General features: G+C 33.5%; 1 protein-coding gene across 1 annotated transcript; it reads left to right on the top strand.

The window, feature by feature from the left end:
* Positions 1-11,222: 11,222 nt before the first annotated feature.
* Positions 11,223-22,978, top strand: LOC124538936 (Bardet-Biedl syndrome 5 protein homolog). Its single transcript, XM_047116209.1, has 7 exons — positions 11,223-11,322; positions 13,116-13,264; positions 17,241-17,418; positions 18,407-18,497; positions 19,014-19,160; positions 19,589-19,780; positions 22,754-22,978. Exons 1-7 carry the CDS (start codon positions 11,249-11,251, stop codon positions 22,970-22,972), a joined length of 1,050 nt encoding a protein of 349 aa, XP_046972165.1. The 5' UTR covers positions 11,223-11,248; the 3' UTR covers positions 22,973-22,978.
* The last annotated feature ends 1,474 nt before the right edge of the window (positions 22,979-24,452 follow it).

Genomic DNA, 24,452 nt, shown 5'->3' with positions numbered 1-24,452 from the left:
CTGCTTAACTTTTCCTGTGATAGTTAAATTCAACTATAATTTATATTTTTTTTTATGGTATAGGTTGGCGGACGAGCATATGGGCCACCTGATGGTAAGTGGTCACCATCACCCATAGACAATGACGCTGTGAGAAATATTAACTATTCCTTACATCGTCACTGCGCCACTAACCTTGGGAACTAAGATGTTATGTCCCTTGTGCCTGAAGTTACACTGGCTCACTCACCCTTCAAACCGGAACACAACAATACTGACTACTGTTATTTGGCGGTAGAATAACTGATGAGTGGGTGGTACCTACCCAGACGGGCTCGCACAAAGCCCTACCACCAAGTATATATTGATACAAAATGGAAAGGGCCGTATGGCGTGAGAAGTAGAGGTCGCCCATGCGCCCGGTGGTAAGACGAGATAGAGGAAAATGGGACTCTATGGAGGAGGCTTTTACGCTGAAGGGGTCCACACGAAACAAAAATTAATCATATACATCAAAAATGTTTCATATTATTTGTTTTATTATATTTGATGTGTTGTTTCTGTAATATATTGTTTGTATGTATGTGATACAACTAAATTAGTACTTGTAACTTAGAGTAGTACTTTGGAATAAATAAGGCTATTTTATTTATTTTTTATACTTTTTATATTTTGATAAATGTACTGTAAAACTTTACCTACATCACACCCTTTTATTTAATCATCATAACCATTTTCACAATTTTTAGTAAAATTATAAAACATCCTTAGGAAATCTGCATGTGTCGAAGTTCATTGAAATTCTGCCACATGTGTATTCCACAAACCCGCATTGGAACAGCGTTGTGGAATATGTTCCAAACACTCTCCTTAATGGGACAGAAGGCCTTAGCCCAGCAATGGGAATACGGGCTGTTACTTTACTTAGCTACTTTTACAAACAGATAGACTTGACACAATACAGATAGACTTGTACACGAGTTAAATGTTACTAAGTAACAAGCGTCCGCTCGTTCAGACCGGACGTAATCAGTGGCGCGAAGTTTTTAAACAGAAACAGGCTTCGAGTTCGTCCGGAGAACATTGTGGTTTTAACTAATTATCACTTTAAGCTGATCCATACTAATAAGCAAGGCGATGCTGATGGCCCAGTGATTACAACGCGTGCATCTTAACCGATGGTTGCGGGTCCCAGGCGAGCACCACTGAATATTCATATGCTTAATTTTTGTTTATAATTCATCTCCTAACCTGCATGTGTCTAATTCCATTGAAATTCTGCCAAATAGTATTCCACCAACCCGAATTGGAACAGCATGGTGGAATATGTTCCAAAAACCTTCTCATCAAAGGGAGAGGCCCACTAGTGGGAAATTTACAGGCTGTCGTTGTTAGTTGTGGATGTTTTTTGAACGAAGTTCTTCTACGTGACTTACAGTAGTGTGTAATTGATGTCATCATGTAAGAAAAGTGTTATTACCATCAAATCATTTTGTCTCTATATTTTTTTCTTTCTCTTTCTATTATAAATGGTTTTATAAAAATATGTTTGTGCTAATTTTTGTTATTGTCTTAATTCACAAGAGATTTTGAATAAGAATTTTATTTCTAGATACTGAACTATTCTTAAATTTATTAAAATAATTTATTTTATCACATCTGAAACTTTCTTGAAAAGTCATCTTCTGATAAAAGTTTCATGTTTAATTATATTAATATATTTTATTTAGCACATTAAGAAGGTTTTGGTATATAACCTATACCAAAACCTTCTTAATGACCTAGTGATTAATCACGAAACCTCAAAAAATTGGCAGGGACCTCCCTGTATCCCTGGATCCTTCTAGGATGTACACATTTGCTAAGATGTCGTACTTTTACGAAACTCCACTCCTAAAGAGTATAAATGCCAGCATGCAATGCATACAAAGCAGCAGTTTCAGCTATTATTATATAAATAACTGCACCTCCCAGTTTCATCTGCTTTAGATTTAAAATATGGACGTGACGTCACACTGTTTTGAAAATTGGAGTTGATTAAAATTATTGTTATCATTAACAGGTTAAGACGTCACCCATAGCAGAAGACTGCGGATCTCAGTCTAACGAGCTCCATTAAATGTTTCTATACTTAAGTTCTATTTATAATTCAGCTTTTGTTGGGGGTGAAACGTCGGGAGTCATCCAACATTGTCCTAGACACGCGGTAGCGTGTCAAGCCAAGTTCAAGTAACAGAACTGGCGAGCAGCACCGTGTGTTATATTACATTAACTATTTGGCGCCGCTTTCGACTCCCTCATAACTATAAAACTGTATGATATACAAGTGTGAAATTTAGCCAAGACAGACTCTAGTCTACAATATATTATCCTAAGTTATAAGATGAAATGATATTTTTTGTAGTGATCAATAAAATTCAGATAGGAACTTGGCACTATTTATATCTCACTTCTTTTGTCGTTAAAATCAACAACCAAGGTATATACGATAATATTGATCTTGGCTCTCATTTTAAATTTATTTTTTAAGGGATATTCTACACAACTTAGTTTACAACATTTTCAACGCCATAATTGACAAATGTCTCCAAAAAGATTCACAAATCATTATGAGTTAAAATCAAAGCAATCTTAATTCGGTACGACGAAATAATATTTCATATCCCAAAACAATTCCTCGAGATTTCGAAGGTGCTCCCAGAAAATTGCTTTAAAAGCTCAGCAATGTCAAATAATAATTCCTTTGTGAATAAGAGTAAATAAAATTTGTGTAAACGACGAGATTATTGAATAGAATAATTTTGTTTTCGCGGCTTTTTGTACGATTATAAATGAATCAGTGATTGTTTAGTCCATTTCAATCGCAAGATGAGACAATTCTTTGACCTTGAAATGACGTGACATCATTAGTCGAAATCTAAATCAAACACTAGTTTAAATAAAACTAGTTATTACGGATTTTAATCGCGTATATTAATTATTTTGGACATCCCGACGTTTCGAGCACTTTACAGCGTTCGTGGTCACGGGTAGACTATCCTATCAAGAGTAATATTCCTTTACAAACTGCAGTAGAATAAATCACTTTCCTGGCAATAGGCTTGATGGACTATGGGAACGACGATTGACCCTAGTGAAGGTCACCATATTGTACCTCTAAACGGATGTCTGGTTAATTTTTTTCAAAGGATTCTTGAATTTGACATTCGAAAATAAAATGCTAAGCAAATAAACTACTAAGTTACAGAAAACATAAAATGTTCATTGGAAAAACTTGACTTATGTAGACTCGTTGGTTTCATCTTCGTTAACGCTCCTACAACCCATGGGCCGTCGCGTCACGTTGAATAGACTTCAGCCTCCCTCAAGAATTGGAACCGTATGATGTGCAGGAAATGACGTCATTAGAATGTAGGACTCTATTTTGTTTTAGAATATTTGACGACCTCCATGGTCGAGTAGTGAGTACGCCGGTTTTCATGGGTGTGCCACTCCGAGGTCCCAGGTTCGATTCCCTTCCAAGTCGATGTAGAAAAAAGTTCATTAGTTTTCTATGTTGTCTTGGGACTGGGTATTTGTAGTACTGTCGTTAGTTCTGATTTCCCATAACACAAGTGCTTTACAAGTTTATCAGAGTAATGTATGTGATGTTGTCTCATATTTATTTATTTATATTTTATTTATTTATGTACAAGAAAGCATATATTGTATCACAGGAAAGTCCCACTGTTCACCTAACTCTTACGGCTAACTCTTAGAAGAAGAAGACTTGCCTACTGAGTTTAACCATTACGCTACTCCAATCTTAGTTAAGATTTATATAATTTCAAACACATCAGACATCCAAATAATGATGCATATTTCCGATTAAAGTCATAACTTTTGCTTTACAAGTTTACCCCTACTTACAAACAACAGTTAAACTCATAATTTAGAAAAAAAACACAGCCCCCAATCCCGTAATAATAGAAGTTACCACGCCAGATGTCGGCCATTGGACTTTGCAGTGGTTTTATTAAAAAAAAAAAACTCACCTCCGACTCGAAGAGAATTTTGATTGTTGGATCTAAACATATTTCATATTTTTTATTAATTAAATTTATAAAAAAAAAAAAATATTTAAAAATGGAACGGAATTGTTTTTTATGACTATTTATTGAGAAATGTTATAGACTTATTGAGCCGAGATAGCCTAGTGGTTAGAACGCGTGCATGTTAACCGATAATTGCAAGTTGAAACCCAGGCAAACACCACTGAATATTCATGTGCTTAATTTGTGTATATAATTCATCTCGTGCTCGGCGGTGAAGGAAAGCATCTTGAGGAAACCTGCATGTGTCTAATTTAATAGAAATTCTACCACAAGTGTATCCCACCAAGCCGCATTAAAACAGCTTGTTGGAATATGTTGCATGCTCTCATCAAAGAGTAGGCCTTAGCTAATCAGTGGGAAATTTGACTTTATAACATCAATATAAATACTAAAGAAAATTATCTTAGGTATTTGTTTATCCAATTTTTTTTTTCATATTCGTCAAGAGAATTACCTATTCTGAAAAAAAAGATGAAGCTTGGTTATCATACCGGAAGTGCACAAAATAATGTACGTAATTGGTAGCGTCAGTAAAACAATTGTTTACAGGTCGCCTAATGATGTAAATAATTGCAGGCTCGATCCTGAACTCCAGCTGAATTCTAAATAGCAATATTAGTAATTCCTTTAAACGAGGCATTGCTAGGATATATTTTTTTGAAATAAATTTAATAAATAAAAATCAATGCCTCTATTTTTATCGAACAGCGTAGTTTAAAGGATTCCTTTTTCCTTTAGTTCCGTACCTAACACTAAAATTGAAACATGCTTATTCAGGCATGTACCTATTCCTATTTTCATTAACGATCATAATTAAGTATCCAGCACAGGGTGAACCAAAATTCTCCTGCTAACGTCCTCTCTTATTGGGGAGTTTTTGAGTTTTTCACGGTGGATCATGATTACTAATTTGTAAAAAATATGGAGTAAATTCGACATTATGACTCGTGCAAACTCGAGTGGGTTCTCTTGTGACTACATATTATAAAACAAAGTCCGCCGGCCGTGTCTGTCTATGTGTATGTTTGCGATAAACTCCAAAACTACTGAACAGATTTTCATGCGTTTTTCACTAACATGCAGAGGGATTCTTAAGAAAGGTTTAGGTATTTTTTTTTAAATAAATGTGAGACAACATCACATATATTACTGATCTGATACTGATCCCAATGTAAGTAGCTAAAGCACTTGTGTTATGGAAAATCAGAAGTAATAATAACATTTTTTTCTTTTTTAATGGCATATGTTGGCTAACTGGCAATTTCAGAAATATTAACCATTCCTTACATTGCCTATACGGCACATGGGAACTAAGATGTTATGTCCCTTGTGCCTGTAGTTGCACTGGCTCCGCATTGGAACAGCGTGGTGGAATATGTTCCAAAACCTTCTCCTCAAAGGGAGAGGAGGTCTTTAGCCCAGCAGCGGGAACTTACAGGCTGTTGTTGTTGTATAAAGACCTTCGCCCTATGATTGTGTTAACACTCAAAAGTCCTCTTACGCAATGCACGAAAATCATATTGGCTCACATCTAAGCCTTCTCCCTTTACAATTTGCCAATCCATTTGATTGATCTCCTGGGTAGTTAATTCGCTCTGCTCTGCTCCACCATGAAAAAAAACGGTTAGAATGACAACATAATTAGAACCGTAAAACTTTCTTTTAAAACCAATTTTTCATTAATAATAATTCTAATTGGATAATTTAACGCATCTGTCCGTCTTTACCTACTTCAAAACTCATCTTAGTTAATTACTCAAGTCAATTATACTTACAAATCGAATAGATATTAAATCATCGGATAATGATCGTTATGACATACGAAATAAGGGTTATTTTGAATGCAAATAGAATAAACTTTAAGGTAATAGAATGCGATCTCTAATTCCAAAATTCTTTTGAACCGAATATTATTTTCGAGGGAATTCGAAGGGATTGAATGAAATTGTGAAATTATATTAATTATTGCTTCGGTGATCGGGAAACCCGGCGGGCCTCACTCATTGCGAATGCCTTTTATGCGTATTTTTTCGTATTCCATAACCAACTTATTCTATTCATATTAAAATCAAACCAAATCATGACAACAACAACAACAACAGCCTGAAAATTCCCACTGCTAGGCTAAAGGCCTGCTCTCCCTTTGAGGAGAGGGTTTAGAACATATTCCACCACGCTGTTCTAATACGGGTTGGTGGAATTACACATGTGGCAGAATTTTTTCCTTCTCCGCTGAGCACGAGATGAATTATAAACACAAATTAAGCACATGAATCAGCGGTGCTTGCCTGGGTTTGAACCCGCAATCATCGGTTAAGATGCACGCGTTCTAACCACTGGGCCATCTCGACTCTTCAATCATCATCATAATCATGACAATTATCTGGTATTTATATTACAAGTCCAGCTCGTCATCTTCTGATGACTATGCAGCTGGACTGGACTTAGAGCTCTTCTGGAAAGTGCCAAATCTATCAGGATTTCTTCTTCCTCATCCAACGAGTACAGATTTATCAAGTTTATTAGAGCATAAATGTGCTATTTATGCTTTTTAGAATGATTTATTCTTAATCCAATTTTACCAGCTAATCGAAATGTTTGTGTTACGAATGTCTAATGATTTGCTGTCCATTAAAATATGAAGCTTAAGTACTGTATCATTTTCCATAGACGCAATAAAAGTGTGTCTTACTTATATGAATGCTAAAGATTACATAGATGATTAATTAGCTAAACAGATCTGAATGAAATTTGCCACAAGATTAGATTATCATCTAGAATATGGCATACATTTTCACGCCAAAAAATGTAACGAATTCCTACATAATTTGTCATACGATGTCAAAAACGTTTTATAATATTAGATAACGTTACAGGTCTTTGTGTAAATATCTATTGTAATAACCGAATTTCTGAATAAATAATCGAATAATAATAAATACATTTTCCGTTGTTTGTTTTCCTCGAGATTCGATGAAAAGAAAACGCCAAATATAACCAAGATAATACATTCAAATCAGGTCTTCCTTTAAAAAAACAACCTACCTAAATATTTTCGATATAAATACATATATCTATTTTAACATTTATTGACGACAAAATCAAAATGTTATTCATTCGAGTCGGCTCATAAAAGCACTTTTTGGTCTTCATGTCTTAACTGATATTTCAAGCTCTACTATTCGAAAGGTACCAGTTAAAGATATAGATAGAGAAGGTACTACCGAGACTGTATCATCACTAGACTCTATGACAGAGTTCTTAATTGTAAAAGTAAAGTAACAGCCTGTAAATTCTCACATAGCTGGGCTCCACTCCCATGAAGGAGAGGCTTTGAAACATATTCCACCACGCTGTTCCAATGGGAGTTGGTGGAATGCATATGTGGCAAAATTTCGATGAAATTAGACACATGCAGGTTTCCTCACGATGTTTTCCTTCACTGCCGAGCACGAGATGAATTATAACCACAAATTAAGCACATGAGTATTCAGTGGTGTTTGCATGGGGTTCACGTTCACATATATGTAGCGGTGCTTACCTGGGTTTGAACCCGAAATCATCGATAAAGATGCACGCGTTCTAGCCAATGGGCCATCTCAGCTGCTTAATTGACTTGGAATATTCTATCATTTTTCTTTTTTCTAGTAGTCTTTGTACAGTCGGGGTAAGAACAGGTTCGTCACTTTAAGATCTATTTTTGTGAGCTCAGTTTGAGCGATAATCTGCTTTACCGATCTAGAATGACATCTTGCGTCGCAGTTATTTGATGTTTAGATTCAAAAGATACTAAGAGTTTAAAACTTGATAAAGGAATTAATTTGAAAACTGACGAAGGTTTTCTAACTCTGACTGTACTATTTGTCTTAAGTGACCTTGAATACGAAGAAACTGGCAAAATAACCACCTAATAATAATGATCACCATTAACTATATACATTGGTACTTTAAGATATATTAATCATTCCTTTTTATGCCAATGCCCTGCGAACCTTATGAATTACGATATTATGTCCCTTGTGCCTGTACAATGGTTCAGTCACCCTTTGAACTGGAGTAATACAATGATAGGTATTGTTGTCTAGCGGTAGATATATGTGTGGGTAGTACCTGCACAAGGCTTTGCCACCAAGTAATAGGTGGGATTGGCTTCTGATCGAACTATAAAAGTGTATATAAAACTTATTATCACAAATATATATTTAGACTTTTCCAATGGAAGTAGGAAAAAAGTTAAACAAAACTTATGTTTACGTTTTTCACGCGATTTGATAACAGCTCAGCTATATTGTATACTACTAAGAGTTTATGATCAATATATCTTTACTTAACATACAACACTTTTCGAATTAAGAACTTATTTCCACTTTAATTTGACTTCCAAAAATTTTTTTATGGTATAGGTTGGCGGACGAACATATGGGCCACCTGATGGTAAGTGGTCACCATCACCCATAGACAATGAAGCTGTAAGAAATATTAACCAATCCTTACTCCTTAGTGGCCAATACGCCACTTGGGAACTAAGATGTTATGTCCCTTGTGCCTGTAATTGCACTGGCTCACTCACCCTTCAAACCGGAACACAACAATACTGAGTACTGTTATTTGGCGGCAGAATAACTGATGAGTGTGTGGTACCTACCCAGACGGGCTTGCACAAAGCCCTACCACCAAGTAAACTTCTTAATAATACTTTAATTTTACTTCAAAAATTTCGATGACAGTTTCGTTGACGTTCAAAACGTCATTATTTTTCAAATCCATAGTGAATATCACAGATTAAAAAAGCTCTAAACCAATGACATCGCGTCAATTTGCTGTCGATAGTTGTGCATTTGACTTTTTTTCAGTTATAATTGGAATAGAATATCTATTCATTTATAGACAGGATATTAATATCTAGTACCAAACCCAGCTTCACACTGCTACAGAAATGGTTTATATATAATTTATAGATTGGTTTAAATGCTTTGTTATATTAAAAACTGGGTTACGGAAATAGTTTTTATTTATATAATGTTTTGTTACAAGTTACAAATAAATAAGGATGGTTTTACACGTTCGTAGTAGGTACAAAGTGTTACTATTATTATACGCTGTGTATAATAGAAATATACTTTTAAGTAATGCATTTTTTTTTCATGAAGTTACGATTGATTACACCTGAGTGTAATTTATATACACTTAAAGCCATTTAAATCGTGAACCACATTTAACGATCGTTTTAATGGTAAACAACAAATTGATGGAGTTCGTAACATAAAAACTTTAAGTAACATATAATAAACCGGATATGTTGAATTTTTATTCCCTTTGAAAATTTTTATGACCTTTATTTAAGACCTCATAATGGTCAAGGCTATCCACTAACTTTGCATTACTTCGTCAAAGCGCTAATCCAATCCAATCTTGGAAACTAAGACGATCTTTGTGCCTGTAGTTCCCTTGGCTCATTCATTTAATCAGGAACACAAAATAACATACCGAGTTGATTTTTGCTAGTGGAATATATGGTACCTATGCATAACACAACAACTTTACTAACAGATATTGACTGTAGACAACACTCTTGATCTATTTACAGAAATTATAAAAATATTAGATTTAATTGAATGCTTCGTTAGTCATTAATTAGTAATGCCCAACGAACAGACAACGTCAGAACAATTTTCATTTGCCTCAAATGTCAAAATACGATAAATTTTATTAAAACTTAAATGACAAAGGAGACAAATCCGATAAAATTGGGCTTTTAAGATGTTTTCGACGATTAGTAACTTGTCGTTTACACTTAAACACTTTTAAAATTGACAGCACCGCCATAACGAAGTTATTGGCAAAGCGAGCGGCCATCTTGCCTGTTTACGCGCGAAAAACCACAGATAAATATTTTCGATTGTCATTTTTAGAGATAATCAAAGACAACATTTGTTGACAGCATTATGAAATAAAAAATAAACAAATATTCTTATTCCATTTTCATAATTTTGTTTATCTGTGCATTACAATTTCTGGATGAGTTTTTTACGGGCACAGACAAAAAAGATACAAACACTTCACATACAGTCGCAATTATTGTAGACAGAATTGTGAAGTGAATGTTTGTGGTTCAAAATCTATTCAACACATATTGCCGCCAAATAACAGTACACAGTATAGTCGTGTTCCGGTTTGAAGGGTGAGTGAGCCAGTGTAACTACACAAGGGACATAACATCTTAGTTCTCAAGGTTGGTGGCGCAGTGACGATGTAAGGAATAGTTAATATTTCTTACAGCGTCATTGTCTATGGGTGATGGTGACCATTTACCATCAGGTGGTCTATATGCTTTGTGTTATAAATAAAGGCATATTAATCAAGAACTATTTATTGGTAGCGCACAGTGTGGCAGAGTTTTTAGCAAATCTCATAAAATACGTCAATGTAAGGTTTGTTCATATTATTTCCTACGTTCATCGGAATAGGCTGTAAGTATTGAATAGAGGAAAAATGTAATATATACAAAATAAGTATGAATATAATGAAATATTATTTGGTATATACACTATTTACGTGGTTTAGCCCTTTACAAAGAGTAAATCTTTTTATCCGCTCATTATAATGTATGGGTACATACGAGTGTATTTATAAAAGTATTTATAGTCTGTTAAAAATAGTTTTCTCATTTCTATTTTCATCATAATAACAGTATATTTTTTTATTTAAAAAATCTCTTAGGCTTAGTTTTTTTTACAAGCAAAGGATTTATGTCTTTCATCCTTTGCTTCGATCTCAGACCTAAAAACTAAAAATTTCTGAAACACAATGTACGTAAATTATTTACAATTACATTCATAATGCGTTATTCGTGTTACACTTAAAAAGTGGCCAAAATGTTACCACACAATGTACAATCATTGGTGGAATTCGCGATAGTTGACCACAAAGCGTTGAATCAGATAAAAGCATATATAAAAATATATATTGTTAACACGATGCATTTTTGTAGATGTAACGAATAAATAAAATAATGATGTTAGTCTTTCTAACAATCAAGTTGTCATTTTAAAACAAGCTGTAAACTGTAGCGCTTTAATGTAACAGCGCTGTATTTGCTTTATTACCCAACGCAACGTTACCATAGATACAAAAATAAAAACACTGTAGCCGATATCCTTTATGAAACACAATATATGTATAAAATGTCGAAAGCTAAAAAAGGCGTTGTGTGGGAAGACCGCGAAGTGTTATTCGATCTACCTTTTGAGTGAGATATTGTTTATTTGCTATGAGCTCTGCCCGTGGTTTCGTTTGTGTGGACTTTTCGTGGAGATTGAAAATGTTGCTTTTTTATTTTTTCTTTAGGCGTTTATGTACACAAGATGCAAAATATTTTGCCAGTGTCACTTACTCACACTAAAAATAGATCTATTCACTAATACACGCCCCTCCATTGAAAAATTATCAGCGTGCATTAGTGTGAGTGACACTCGCTAACAATATTCTAAGTGTGTGTGTTTGTGTTATAAGTAAAGTACAGACAGCAAAAAAAATATAAAAATAAAATTATATTAATTTCTGATCATTTTATATGTGAATGTTTAACCAATTATCTGTAGAATATAAAATTGGGAAAAAAAAAACATTTTTTTTAAATGTATGTATTCTATTTGAAATTGATGTAATATTTAGTACCCAACGCGAAGATACACTTAAATAACGAATAAAATATACTCAAAATGTTTTATGTACAGACAGATACTTACAAGATTTTGTTATGTAAATTATATCTAGTTACAGATGACACTGCCTCTTCCAGTGACGTATTAGGTTGTGTGTTACATATCTTGTTAAATTTAATCGTACTCCCACTTTAGGGGCGTAGAGATAGAGATAGCACTCGGGGTAGTTTCTCTACCCCATCTTATAAGATCTATTGATTATTAAAGTTATTAATTTCGGGATATTTACCATGTTTTTTATTTTCGTTCGGTGGAACTCGATATTTCACATTATCTACGAATGTCTTGTTCACGAGACTGTCTTATTATCGAGCTCTACCGGACGAAAATAAAAAACATTGTAAATATCCCGAAATCAATAACTTTATTAATAAAAATAACCATGTTAATTTAAAATCTTTAGATCTATTGATGTCCGATCTACAAATCATAAGGGCTCTTATTGTGAAAAATCCTCAAATAAAAATACAGAAAACATTGCAATTTACTTTCTCTTAACTCAAAAGCAAAAAGGCTTATATCATCACACTACTCGACTAAGCCCATTTGATAGTCGTTGCCCCAAATGCTATATATAGCTTATAAAAGCAAAGTAAATATAATAGTAAATTTATATTGAATAGAAAGGATTTCGTCTTTTCATGTTTCATTGAACTGTACGTATGTATAAAGTATTTCCAAGTAAAACATAAGCCATCAAATCGCCTTTAAATCCTTGTTATATAATACATTTACACTGTACTGAAAGGGATACATAGAACATAGATGACATCCACCAGAATCAGATCAGTAGTGTACAAATTTACAGCTAACTTCGAAGCAATTTATACCTTATGTGGCATGACTTTTTTTATTATATATGGGGGTAAATGAGTAGAAGGCTCATCTGATGGAAAGTTACCACTACCCACGGACATCTACAACATCAGGAGGATTGCACGTGCGTTGCCATCCTTTAAGGAAAGAATACTCTCTTTTCTTGAATGTTCCCAAATCGTACTACGTATTATAACACAAAGTCCCCCAGCCACGTCTGTCTGTCTGTATGTTTGCGATAAAGTCCAAAACTACTGAACGAATTTTCATGCCGTTTTCGCTAATAGACAGAGATGTTCATTAGGAAGATTTAGGTATATAATTGATTGTGATTTTGAGTAAATAAGTTGAAATAGAACGATAGTTGATAACATGTCGGAAAAAGCAACGAAAAATTTTTAAATAAAAGGGAATAAAAGAAACTTATGTCCACCCGAAAGAAGCCAGGTCAGGCCACTAGTATATGTTAAATAAAAACCTGTAATGAGATCATTATTTTCAGTTTTCTAAAACTTCGAGCTGGAGAGAAGGTATTTGACAGAATAGAACCGATAGAGGATACGAAGGGAAACAGTGGCATGAAAGGCAGGCTGGTTGTCACGAATTTGAGGATCATCTGGCACTCTCTCGGATCGCCCAGGATTAACTTGTGTAATGATATTTAATTTAATACTTTATCATAAGCTTGTTGCCAACAGCGTGGTCATTAGGTGCTAGACATAAAAAGCCTTAGTTCTTGCATCGAGTGCAGGCTTGTTTTATGAAGCATATTTCATCAAATTCAGTTCAATGATCGTAATTTAAACTATTGAAGTGACAAACATAAATTTAATGCTCTAATCTAATTAGGTAAGTACATATAATAAAATTTGAGTGTCTGTTTGTAATATTAAAATAATTTCTGCAACAGTCGGACTGATTTTGACGGTACTTTTACAGAGATATCTGATGTAATAAGGAGTAACTTAGACTAACTACAACAATAACTTTTTTGTTAAATTTAAACGCATACGAATTTGCGGCGAATGTCGTTTAAATTATATCAAGTGACTTATATATATATTATATACCCCAGGTATTGCTATCGTGATAGTATATCTATTCATTAAAGCAAATTTAACTGTTCTTAGTTGGATGTTTTGAAATAATTCTCTACAACTAACAATTTTTTTGTTGAAAAAAAAAAAAATTTTTTTTTCTTGAATAAAAAAACAATTGTTTTTGTTGAATAAAAAAAATTGTTAGTTATAGAAGAATTAGATGTAGATTTGTGTTTTCAAACATAAAGTGTTAAATAAATTTATGGTTTAAATCGAGGTTGTACGTTGAATGAAATGGATTTCAATGGAAATCCTGAGATATTCATTCGATTTAAATTGCATTGACTGCGTTTTGAATACCCAAATTCTGTGACAGACTTCTATGTAGACTGTTCTTGATAAAATTTTCTTTAGAACCGATTTGTAGTCAGTTGAATATCATACAAAATACCGTTCATTAACTTAAAGATTTATTCATTCGAAATTTAAATTATCAGCTTGCATTAGTGTGAGTAAAACTCGTGCGTACAAGGTATCTTAGTGTGCGTGATATGAATAATGACAGAATTGAGACAGCGAAAAAAATAATATTTATTTGTACGTAATAATTTGACGTTGTTGGGGTGTCCCTTTGCGACTACAAACTTTGATTATTTATATTTTTAGATAGATTGTCGATGCCAGGGTAGGCGTGCCATTGATGGCACAATATTTTAGGCACATCTAGCCTGCACCAACAGATGTCATGCTAATTTTACAGTAATTTAATGTATGCGTGTAATAAAAACATTCCAAAATGTACTTGTAATTTACTTGGTGGTAGGGCTTTGTGCAAGTCTGGGTAGGTACCACCCACTCATCAATTATTCTACCGCCAAACAACAGTGCTCAGTATTGTTGTGAGCCAGTGTAATTACAGGCACAAGGGACATAATAACTTAGTTCCCAAGGTTGGTGCCGCATTGACGATGTAAGGATTAGTTAATATTTCTTACAGCGTCATTGTCTATGGGTGATGGTGACCACTTACCATCATGTGGACCATGTACTCGTCCGCCAACTTATACCATAAAAAAAAGAAAATAAATGTACCTCTTTGACTTACTTTATTTCAAAAAGTAAATTATTTCAAAAATTTTGATTGTATTTATTATTATTATTATTGCCGCGCCATCAAAATTATTTGATGGCAGGGCAATAACCCCATTAAACATTTTTTAGAAAAAATGGCACATGGACGCATAAAGGTTACACGCCTACCCTGGTCTATGCGGAGGAAAAAACGCACACTAGCAAAGTAATATGACGTATGGCGGCTGACAAGCGTAGGTGTCACGCACACCAAGATAATATAGATGGCTCGTTTTGTGTCCAACACTTCATCGATGGCTTGTGTCTTTGCATAGTGCAACACTATATCTTTACTTATACATAATTTAAATCTACAGAATATGTGTTAGTTTTCTCGTATAGACGTTTGATCCGAGCTATGTCGATCTTTACTATAATTTTGATTTATATAATTTTCATCTCTTTGTATGTTTTTATTCTTTATCGAGATTAACTTCATTCTACGTCTATAACAATAAAATTAAAAAAGTTAAATTTCTATATTGTAGCTACGAAAATCCGTTATATTAATTTATAATAATAAATTAACTCGATTATAAAAATTTTAACAGAAAGAAAAACCGACTTCAAACAAAACACTATTTTAAAACAAATGAATATGCACGAAAAAGTAATAAAAATAATTGCGTATTCAACATATTTTTTAGAGTCTTCCTAAGTTAAATGAAATGAAAAATGTAAGACTACTTAAAAGTCGATTAACGACTATATCATGTAGTTATATTTTATATTTGGAGTCGGTGTCAGCCAATAAAACCCTACAGTATATCTATCAAAAAACAATACGAGAATACTTTAACAAATATGTTTTTTACAAATTACTTTACTATGTAATTAATCGGAAAAAAATTTTAAAAAAATGGGACCTCACGGGAAGCACTACCTTTCAAACAAAAAAAAAAATCGGTCCACCCAGTGAAAAGTTATAAATGAGGTAACAAACATAAAAAAAAAAAAAAAAAAATACAAACGAATTGATAACCTCCTCCTTTTTGAAGTCGGTTGAAAAACAGAAATTGATGTTTTTATTATGCTACTAACCGATACACAATAGTAATACTTAAAGATAAACGCAATCCCATCAAAAATAATACTTGTCAAAAAAACATATATTGACTTGGTCACCGCACTAAATAATTTAAATAACACGTGTTTTCATGCGACATGCGACATGGACCACGATCGTGGACTTAGGGAGTGGACGTATTAAGACAGGAAGTCGCTTAAGTATTACATGGATAAGACTTGGTATTTCATGGATCTCACAACTTTTTACCGCAGAACAACTGAGTTGCGAGACTTGGTTTTTTTGACAAGTATTGTTTTTGATGGGATCTCATTTCTTTTTGTATTTTTTAGCCCACTCCCTGTCTCTATGTGTTTTTCTGGGAGGCCCTGATGTTAAAATTTTTGACAAATCTGGACGGTAAATGCTTCTTAGTCTGTTGTATTCACAAATATAGGATACCTGCGCTTTAACAATTCCAAAGTCGATGTTAATTAGATGTAAACCGCCAAATATCCAAATATTTAATAATATTATAAAATAAATTAAAAAATAATAAATAAATACAGGAAAAGCGGTCTTTGGAAATGTAAAGAAACATGGTCATAGTTTAGTCTGGTCTTGTAATGATATGTGTGCACTAGTTGAGAACGTAATTACACAATTAACAAACATTTTCGAAAGCTTATTAATATAATAAATTTATTATATTGTTATTATAATAATATAATAAATAATCTTCCTTTGTATTTGTATTTTTTTTTAATTTTACCATTTTGTTAATTATTTTAGTTTTTTCTTGGTTCATACACCAAACACTACTTATATTCCAAATTTGAAGCTTCTAGGTCTACTAGAAGTGCCTTAGAAATTTGATGATCGGTGAGTCAGTCAGTGAGTGAGTGACAAAATTAAGAAACTTTGACACGTTATAATTCTTAAACTATTGGTTCAAATTGAATGAAATTTGAAATATACCGTGTCTTTACAATGCTTGCATGGTTACTGAAAATTGAGTCTTCTAGTTTTATCCACAACGAAGTTACAGGGGGTCGAAAATGGCCTGAATTGCTTCGAGAAAAGGACTTGGTGGGGTCACTGCCGTGCCCACAGATAATAAAAAGAAATATATTAAATCAAAAAGTTTTTAGTGAAACAGGCAAAATACATTTTTTAATTTTCCATCTATGTAACATTTTTTAAAAAGCCCGTCATAGCTACTTATCCTTTTCCCACAGATAAAAAATCTTATTAGTCGATTAACAAAATTAACGATCGACTTCAAATATCATAAATTTACAAATGATAATCATGTAATACAATATTATTAATAATTAAACAAAACTTGATAGTGATAATTTACACAATTAAAATGATACTTAAAAATACGCCTGTACTAATTTCTAATGTTAGTCTGTAAATTTTACAATCGAGTTCATTTTGATTCCAGCAATTGGTCTCAACTGTTTTCTATCAACAAACACAAAGATCGTCAACTCCGGTCTGAGGGGCACTACGCAGGCGCTGTACGTGTTAGCTGGCTACAGAACAAATAAATACGAATTTGTTTTCACTAACCTGTCTCCGAACTGTGTGAGGCATTACACGTCCGTTGTTGGTGTTCATAAGTAAGTAAAAAAAAAACGAATGACAGATTCTGTCAAAGTGACATTCATTTAATATCAGTTTAATGAGTTCGCGCCAAAAGAATTCTTTTTTTAAAAATCTCGAATGCTTTTTGTTTACAGTGTTGCAAATCACGTGTTATTTTTAATAATTATAATACTTTAAAATTATTTGAATGAGATAAATTATTTAAATCAAATTAATGTTATTCAAGTAAACTTCACAATGAAGCGTTTTTGAATCGTCAATAATTAAATACTACCGCCGTTTTGGAAAGCAGCTTCTAGCGAGAAGAAACGGCAAGAAACTCACATAGTTGCTCTTTTCAAATAAACAGATTTGTAATGCTTTACAGTAATTAGTGTCCTGTGATGAAACCCGAGCTTAAATACAAGCGTTTCGTTCTAAAAGTACTTACAAAAGTACTTATAATTAATTATACGATTTATTTATCAATTTAGTCAATGTTTTTAATTTTTCAATTGTTTCTTAGTCTGCTTTCGTACGTTATTCCTCTCATAGTAGTACACAAGAACCGGATATTATTTTAAATAAAAAAAAAAAATTAAATAAAATGTTAGAGCGTCTACACGCGTTTTTTTTTTTTTTTTTTTTGATTTATCACCGCTTTGTGTCTGTTCGTTCTGCGTTACAAATGATTTTAAAATTAGAACATCTATTTGAGAAACAAACTTACTTACCGTTGGTTATTGACTCAACTTACTATCATAGAAGAGTTTTTACACTTTAAAACGTCACAAATACACGAAAAGAAACTAAAATAACACGTCAATCTTCGGGCACGCTTGGTGTCCGGCTTGCGGTAACCAGTCTACTACAAATCTGTATAAATATGACATTTTAGTCACTTTTGATTTCTTCATTTGACAAGACAAAATTCATTGGCACAAATAAAAGCCACAAAAAAGACAAAATTTAAAGTCCATAATTTACTTGTCTTTCTGACAGTAATTACGTTTTTTTTTTCAGATCATACGCAGTTTCAAGATTGTATCGCGATCTGAAACTAAGGGGAGCATTTATACATAATAAACAGTTACGAGTGTTGCCACTTGAAAAGGTAATTTTAAATTATTAATAATACGGGAATTTTGGCATGTTCGTGGGGAAAATATGACGAATATTTTTAACTAAAAAATATGCTAACATAATAATTAATATCATTAACTGCTTAAATATGTGACGACCTCTGTGGTCGAGAAGTGTGTACACCGGTTTTCATGGGTACGCCACTCTGAGGTCCCGGGTTCGATTCCCGGCCGAGTCAATGTAGATTATCATTAGTTTTCTATGTTGTCTTGGGTTTGGGTGTTAGTAGTACCGTCGTTACTTCTGATTTTCCATAACACAAGTGCTTTAGCTACTTACATTGGGATCAGAGTAATGTATGTGATGTTGTCTCATATTTATTTATTATTATAAATGTGAAAGTAACCTGTCTGTCTGTCTCGCTTTCACGACAAAACTACTGGACCGATTTAAATGAAATTTAGTAGCCAAATAGTCTAGAGCCTGAGAAAGGGCATATACTTTTTGGGAAATATTATAAATTATTTTATGTATTTTATTGTTTAAGATTAGCCTCAATGAGTCCGGTATTTGGAACCTTTCGAGCGAATCCGGTAACTTGGGAACGATGATTGTGAGCAACGTACGAATTGTCTGGTACGCTGACATTAACGACGCATTCAATATATCGATGCCGTATATAACCATTGAAAGTGTAAGTATATCTTCTTTAAGTATTCACTTAGAGGTAGGGCTTTGTGCAAGCCCGTATGGATGGGTACCACCCATTCATCAGATATTCTACCGCCAAACAACTGTACTTGGTATTGTTGTGTTCCGGTTTTGAAGGCTGAATGAGCCAGGGCAACTACAGACACAAGGGACATAACATCTTAGTTCCCAAGGTTAGTGGCGCGGTGACGATGTAAGGAATAGTTAATATTTCTTACAGCGTCATTGTCTATGGGTGATGGTGACCACTTACCATCAAGTGGTCCATATACTCGTCAACCAACCAAAAAACCGGTGAATCAAATTTCATGAAACATATAATATTTAGTAAATATATTTGCCTTTTATATGCACACAATATTGGTTGAAAATAATCACAAAAGTTATTAATATCTTAAAATTCAACACCAGATCGCTATCCGAGATTCAAAATTCGGCGAAGCATTGGTCATAGTAATCCGAGCTACGTCTGGTGGTTACGTTCTGGGCTTCCGAGCTGATCCAAAGGAGAAACTTCGCCCATTACTTACTGAGCTTCAGACCTTACATCAGGCGTACACTGAAAAACCGGTGTTTGGTGTCGAAATGAACTGGGGGACTGAGGTAATTTGAAATGTTATTAAGTCATTATTTACTCTAAAATGTTTAAGTTTTCTACTGGTATGCTCTTCAAAATATAATAGGCTATTTGACAATGCGAAAAATAAAGTGTCAATTACTGTAATCACTAAATATTATGAGTTCAAAAATGGTTAATTAGTAACGAAAGTTGAAAATAATAATTAATTTATTCAAAAATCCATAAACAAAAGTATTTTTTTTAAACGTTTGTCTCGTGACACAAAACGCTTCTGATTGGTCGGGTTTATGATGACGTCACTAGCTTGTTAATCTCGTTTGCCTACTGTATGTAGATTACACATACATGTTATAATATAGGCCAGTGATGTCACCGAACTCATTGCAGCGCCATATTGTCGGAGTAGCGTTTTCGCGCGGTATTTGAATATGGAATTTTTAATTTGATATATTTCGACAAATATGTTCTAGAAATAAAAAAAAAACAACTTTTATTGGGTTCCTTACTTCTACTTAATAATATAAAATGTATTCTAAAAACCAGTCAAATAGCCTGTTACTATAGTACTCGTAAAATGTCGAAAGACGACTACCGTAGATACGCTGTTTTATTTTTGTATAGAGTTTAATTCGATGAACTATTCTGAAACAACAAACTCGAGTTATTCTGTTGTTTCAGAATAGTTCTATCGCTGTCAATAGATACCATCCACATTGATCCACTATATTATTAAATACAAGTGGTCGCCCGCGACTGCACAAGCGTTTTAGTTTTGGTTGTCATGTAGTCTTTGTCCTTTCCGGGAGTTCAACTTTGCTTCATACCAAATTTCATCAAATTCGGTTCAGCGGTTTGGTCCTGAAAGAGCGACAAACAGACAGAGAGACAAAGTTACATTCACATTTATAATATTAATATATTAATTATTACCATGTTCTGATTGAAGGCAATAAGCCAACAGAGCAACAACAACAACAGCCTGTAAATTCCCACTGTTGGGCTAAAGGCCTCCCCTCCCTTTGAGGAGACGGTTTGGAACATATTCCACCACGCTGTTCCAATGCGGGTTGGTGGAATGCACATGTGGCAGAATTTCTATGAAATTTGTCACATGCAGGTTTCCTCACGATGTTTTCCTTCACCGCTGAGCACGAGATGTATTATAAAGACAAATTAAGCACATGAATCAGCGGTGCTTGCCTGGGTTTGCACCCGCAATCATCGGTTAAGATGCACGCGTTCTAACCACTTGGCCATCTTGACTCTTAGTAACAGAGCGTCCTGTCCTTATTTAATTTATTTCACCATTTACATCGAAGTCAAATCAAATCCACAAACCCGATCAGGATTTTCATCTCTAGGAATTTGTTGCATTGTCTATGTAATACTAGTATTCTATCCAGTTTTAGGGTGTAGGTTGTCATGTGTTGCAAAAAAGTAGCCTATGTCCTTTCTTGGAGTTTATGTTTACTTCATACCAAATTTCATCAAATTCGGTTCAGCAGTTTGGTCATGAATGAGCGAAAGATAAACAGACAGACAGGGTAGCTTTCACATTTATAATAATACTATAGATTTAAGTTTTAGAGAGATTTTTGTCGTAAAATAAATATTTATGTCCTGAATTTTAGATAAGAAAAGCCGAGATGACCCAGTGAGTGACCCAGTCGAGGTTAGGTTATTGCGAGTGCAAACCCTGGCAAGCACCACTAAATATCCATGTGCTTAATTTGTGTTTATAATTCATCTCGTGCTCGACGGTGAAGGAAAACATCGTGAGGAAACCTGCCTGTGTCTAATTTCATCGAAATACTGCCTCATGTGCATTCCACCAATCTGCATTGGAACAGCGTGGTGGAATATCTTCCAAAGCTTCTCCTCAAAGAGAGGCATTAGCCCAGCAGTGGGAAATTAATGGCTGTTGATGTTGTTAAATTTTATTTACTCTTGACGTGCCTTTATAATTGTTTGCAAAACAAGGGCATCTTAATTTCGTGAATCAATAAGGACACACTATACAATAAACTCACAACAGCCTGTGACCAATTAAGATTAATCACAATAACCCACTGATAAGCTTATTAACTGACACAGCTTATTACCTATTGAATACAGATAATGCAGGTGATGTAATAAAAAACAAATTAAAAAAAAACCCAACCTAAGTTGATTAAACTTCGCATAACAATTATACTTATTTTTAGAAAATATTTGCTTATTTTTTTTTTATTTAAACTGACTTAATCATAATTCTGTATAAAAAGTCAATTCAGTTTTAAAAATGGATCATTATTTTATTACGTCAGACAATTTAGGGGGAGAGGAGGTTCGGAGGAGCAGAGATGGCCCAGTGGTTAGAACGCGTGCATCTTAACCGATGATTGCGGGTTCAAAACCAGGCAAGCACCACTATACATATGTGCTTAATTTGTGTTTATAATTCATCTCGTGCTCGGCGGTGAAGGAAAATATCGTGAGGAAACCTGCATGTGTCTAATTTCATCGAAATTCTGCCACATGTGCATTCCACCAACCCGCATTGGAACAGCGTGGTGGAATATGTTCCAAACTCTCTCCTTAATGGAAGAGGAGGCCTTATCTCAGCAGTGGGAAATGTACAGGCTGTTACTTTAAGAGATTCGGCCATGACTTATGTCCTCTTACGAAGGGGTGGTATGGTGTTTCGATACTTCTCTCGTAAGATAAAAAAAAATTGCAAAGTTTAAATTATTGCCAAGGTTCACTCAGGTGCGTACCTTTAACATTTAAAAAAATGTTACGTTGAAAAATATACCTACAATAAAATAAACCAAACATGTATTCAAATTTTCCTATAAATTCTTATGTAATAATTATTAAAAAAGGGGGAGGCTGGGCCTATTCTTATTTTTTCTTGTAATAGGGAAGGAGGGGGTCAAAAACTAGCGAAAATAGTTTTACGTAATACATGATTGGTCCCTTAAACAGTTTTTAATGAATTTGTTTTATTTATCCAGGTCGCCAAACCGTCTCATGATTTTATCGAAGAGTTGGAGGAAATCGGCGAACCTCGCGGCGAAATGGGACCAAGTTTGTATCTGGCGTCACAACAAGCGCACGCCAAAGAAGATTCAGATATACAACCTGTATATAACCCGTACTTGGGTTTAGCAATTGAACCCCTGAAAGAAGGTTTTACGTTAAAAAGCCTCTTTGAAGTTCAAACTTCATCTTAAACTTGACACATACAAGAATTGTTAATTCAACGCTTTAAATTTTTTTTTTTTAACTGATTAACAATCTTTATTAACATAAGAATTAACAACATTAAATGCTTAAATATATATATACAAATATGAACTAAAACTAGTTACTGTATAAATTTTGACCGCGTGGAATGGTGGCGAGAATGCTAGCAGCATTTCCCCGTTGAATCGCAATTCCGATCCTCTGGCCAAAAAACGAACCAGCCCTCCTGTCACCAGTGGAGGCAATGAGGCGAGGTGTTATACTTTTGATGAAGCTTTTTGCACCACTACTCGAAGGGCCAAGCGTTTCGAATTTAAATAAACAACGAAATTTAAAATGTTTTTGTTAATTTTTCAAGTATTTAGAAGTATATGTGTTTATTCTAGGCACCATTACAGACACACTTATATTATTTCATTGGATATATTGCGTCTCTTTCTTATGAGTGATTTTGAATTAGTGAGCACGCTAAGCTACTATGTTTCATCTTCTTGAATTAACTAACGTTTAAGACAACGCCCTAGATTTAGTTTGATGATTTTATGTGCGTAGGTGTAATGCTGAGAACATTAGAATATTTAAATTTTTTATTACATGTGTAATAGAAGTTGTTCGTTTGTATATTGTATTAGACAATAGCGAGAAAATACGCTAAATGATAAGGGTTCACAAATGACATTTAAAATCAGCCCGATCTCAAGTATAGATATCTCCTATAGATGTAAAATATAATGAGTACAGACAAATATTCAATTTTTTAATATAATATTGGTAGTATAATATTTATTAAATTATTAATAAAGTTATTGAATTAAAAAATAAAAGGGTATTTTAATTTAAATATATATATTTTTAAAATAGTGTAAATTTAAGTGTCTTGTGCATGTATCCGATCTTTCTTGAGAATACTATGACATTTGAAATCAGCTGACGATATGGAAATAGTGATTTACAGTAATTATTTTTTTAGTCGACTATCGATATATATTTTCAACTATTATTTTTAGATTGTAAATTATATGTTCTGCTTAAACATATTTATTTCATCCAATATTTTATTCTTTTTAAATATTCTGATGTGTATATTTTTAATTTAATAATTTTATTATTAAAATACATTTATAAGTAAGTTATTTGTTCTTCATAAGTCATATTACTAATTTTCACATGTTTTTCTCTGTATCTGATAAAATAGCAATGAATAATTTTAATAATATCATTATTTAATATCGCAGTTTCACTCTAATCGACAAAATTAAAGATCACCACTAGCACTAATGTCAAATGTTGCATACTAACTGTCACTTTATACTTGGCAGTTGGCATACTTGCTTTGCGTAAACAAATTGTGCGATACAAAACTTGTTGTAACTTGTTGATTTTGGTTTTTAATTGTGATAAATATATGAAGTTTATTTCGATTTTTTACAAATTTGATTTATTATGAGCTTTTTTATATTTTCGTTG

This window comes from Vanessa cardui, chromosome 21 (genome assembly GCF_905220365.1).
Source record: "Vanessa cardui chromosome 21, ilVanCard2.1, whole genome shotgun sequence".
NCBI classification, from domain to species: Eukaryota; Metazoa; Arthropoda; class Insecta; order Lepidoptera; family Nymphalidae; genus Vanessa; species Vanessa cardui.
The sequence above is the reverse complement of the archived record's forward strand: the minus strand, read 5'-3'. Positions and strand labels throughout refer to the sequence as shown.

Bases quoted from the DNA above. Each gene is read 5' to 3' on its own strand.
- LOC124538936 (XM_047116209.1), top strand. From the start codon at position 11,249: ATGTATAAAATGTCGAAAGCTAAAAAAGGCGTTGTGTGGGAAGACCGC. The intron at 17,419-18,406 runs GTAAGTAAAAAA...TTTTTTTTTCAG, and splicing joins TCCGTTGTTGGTGTTCATAA to ATCATACGCAGTTTCAAGAT. The intron at 19,161-19,588 runs GTAAGTATATCT...ATTCAACACCAG, and splicing joins CGTATATAACCATTGAAAGT to ATCGCTATCCGAGATTCAAA.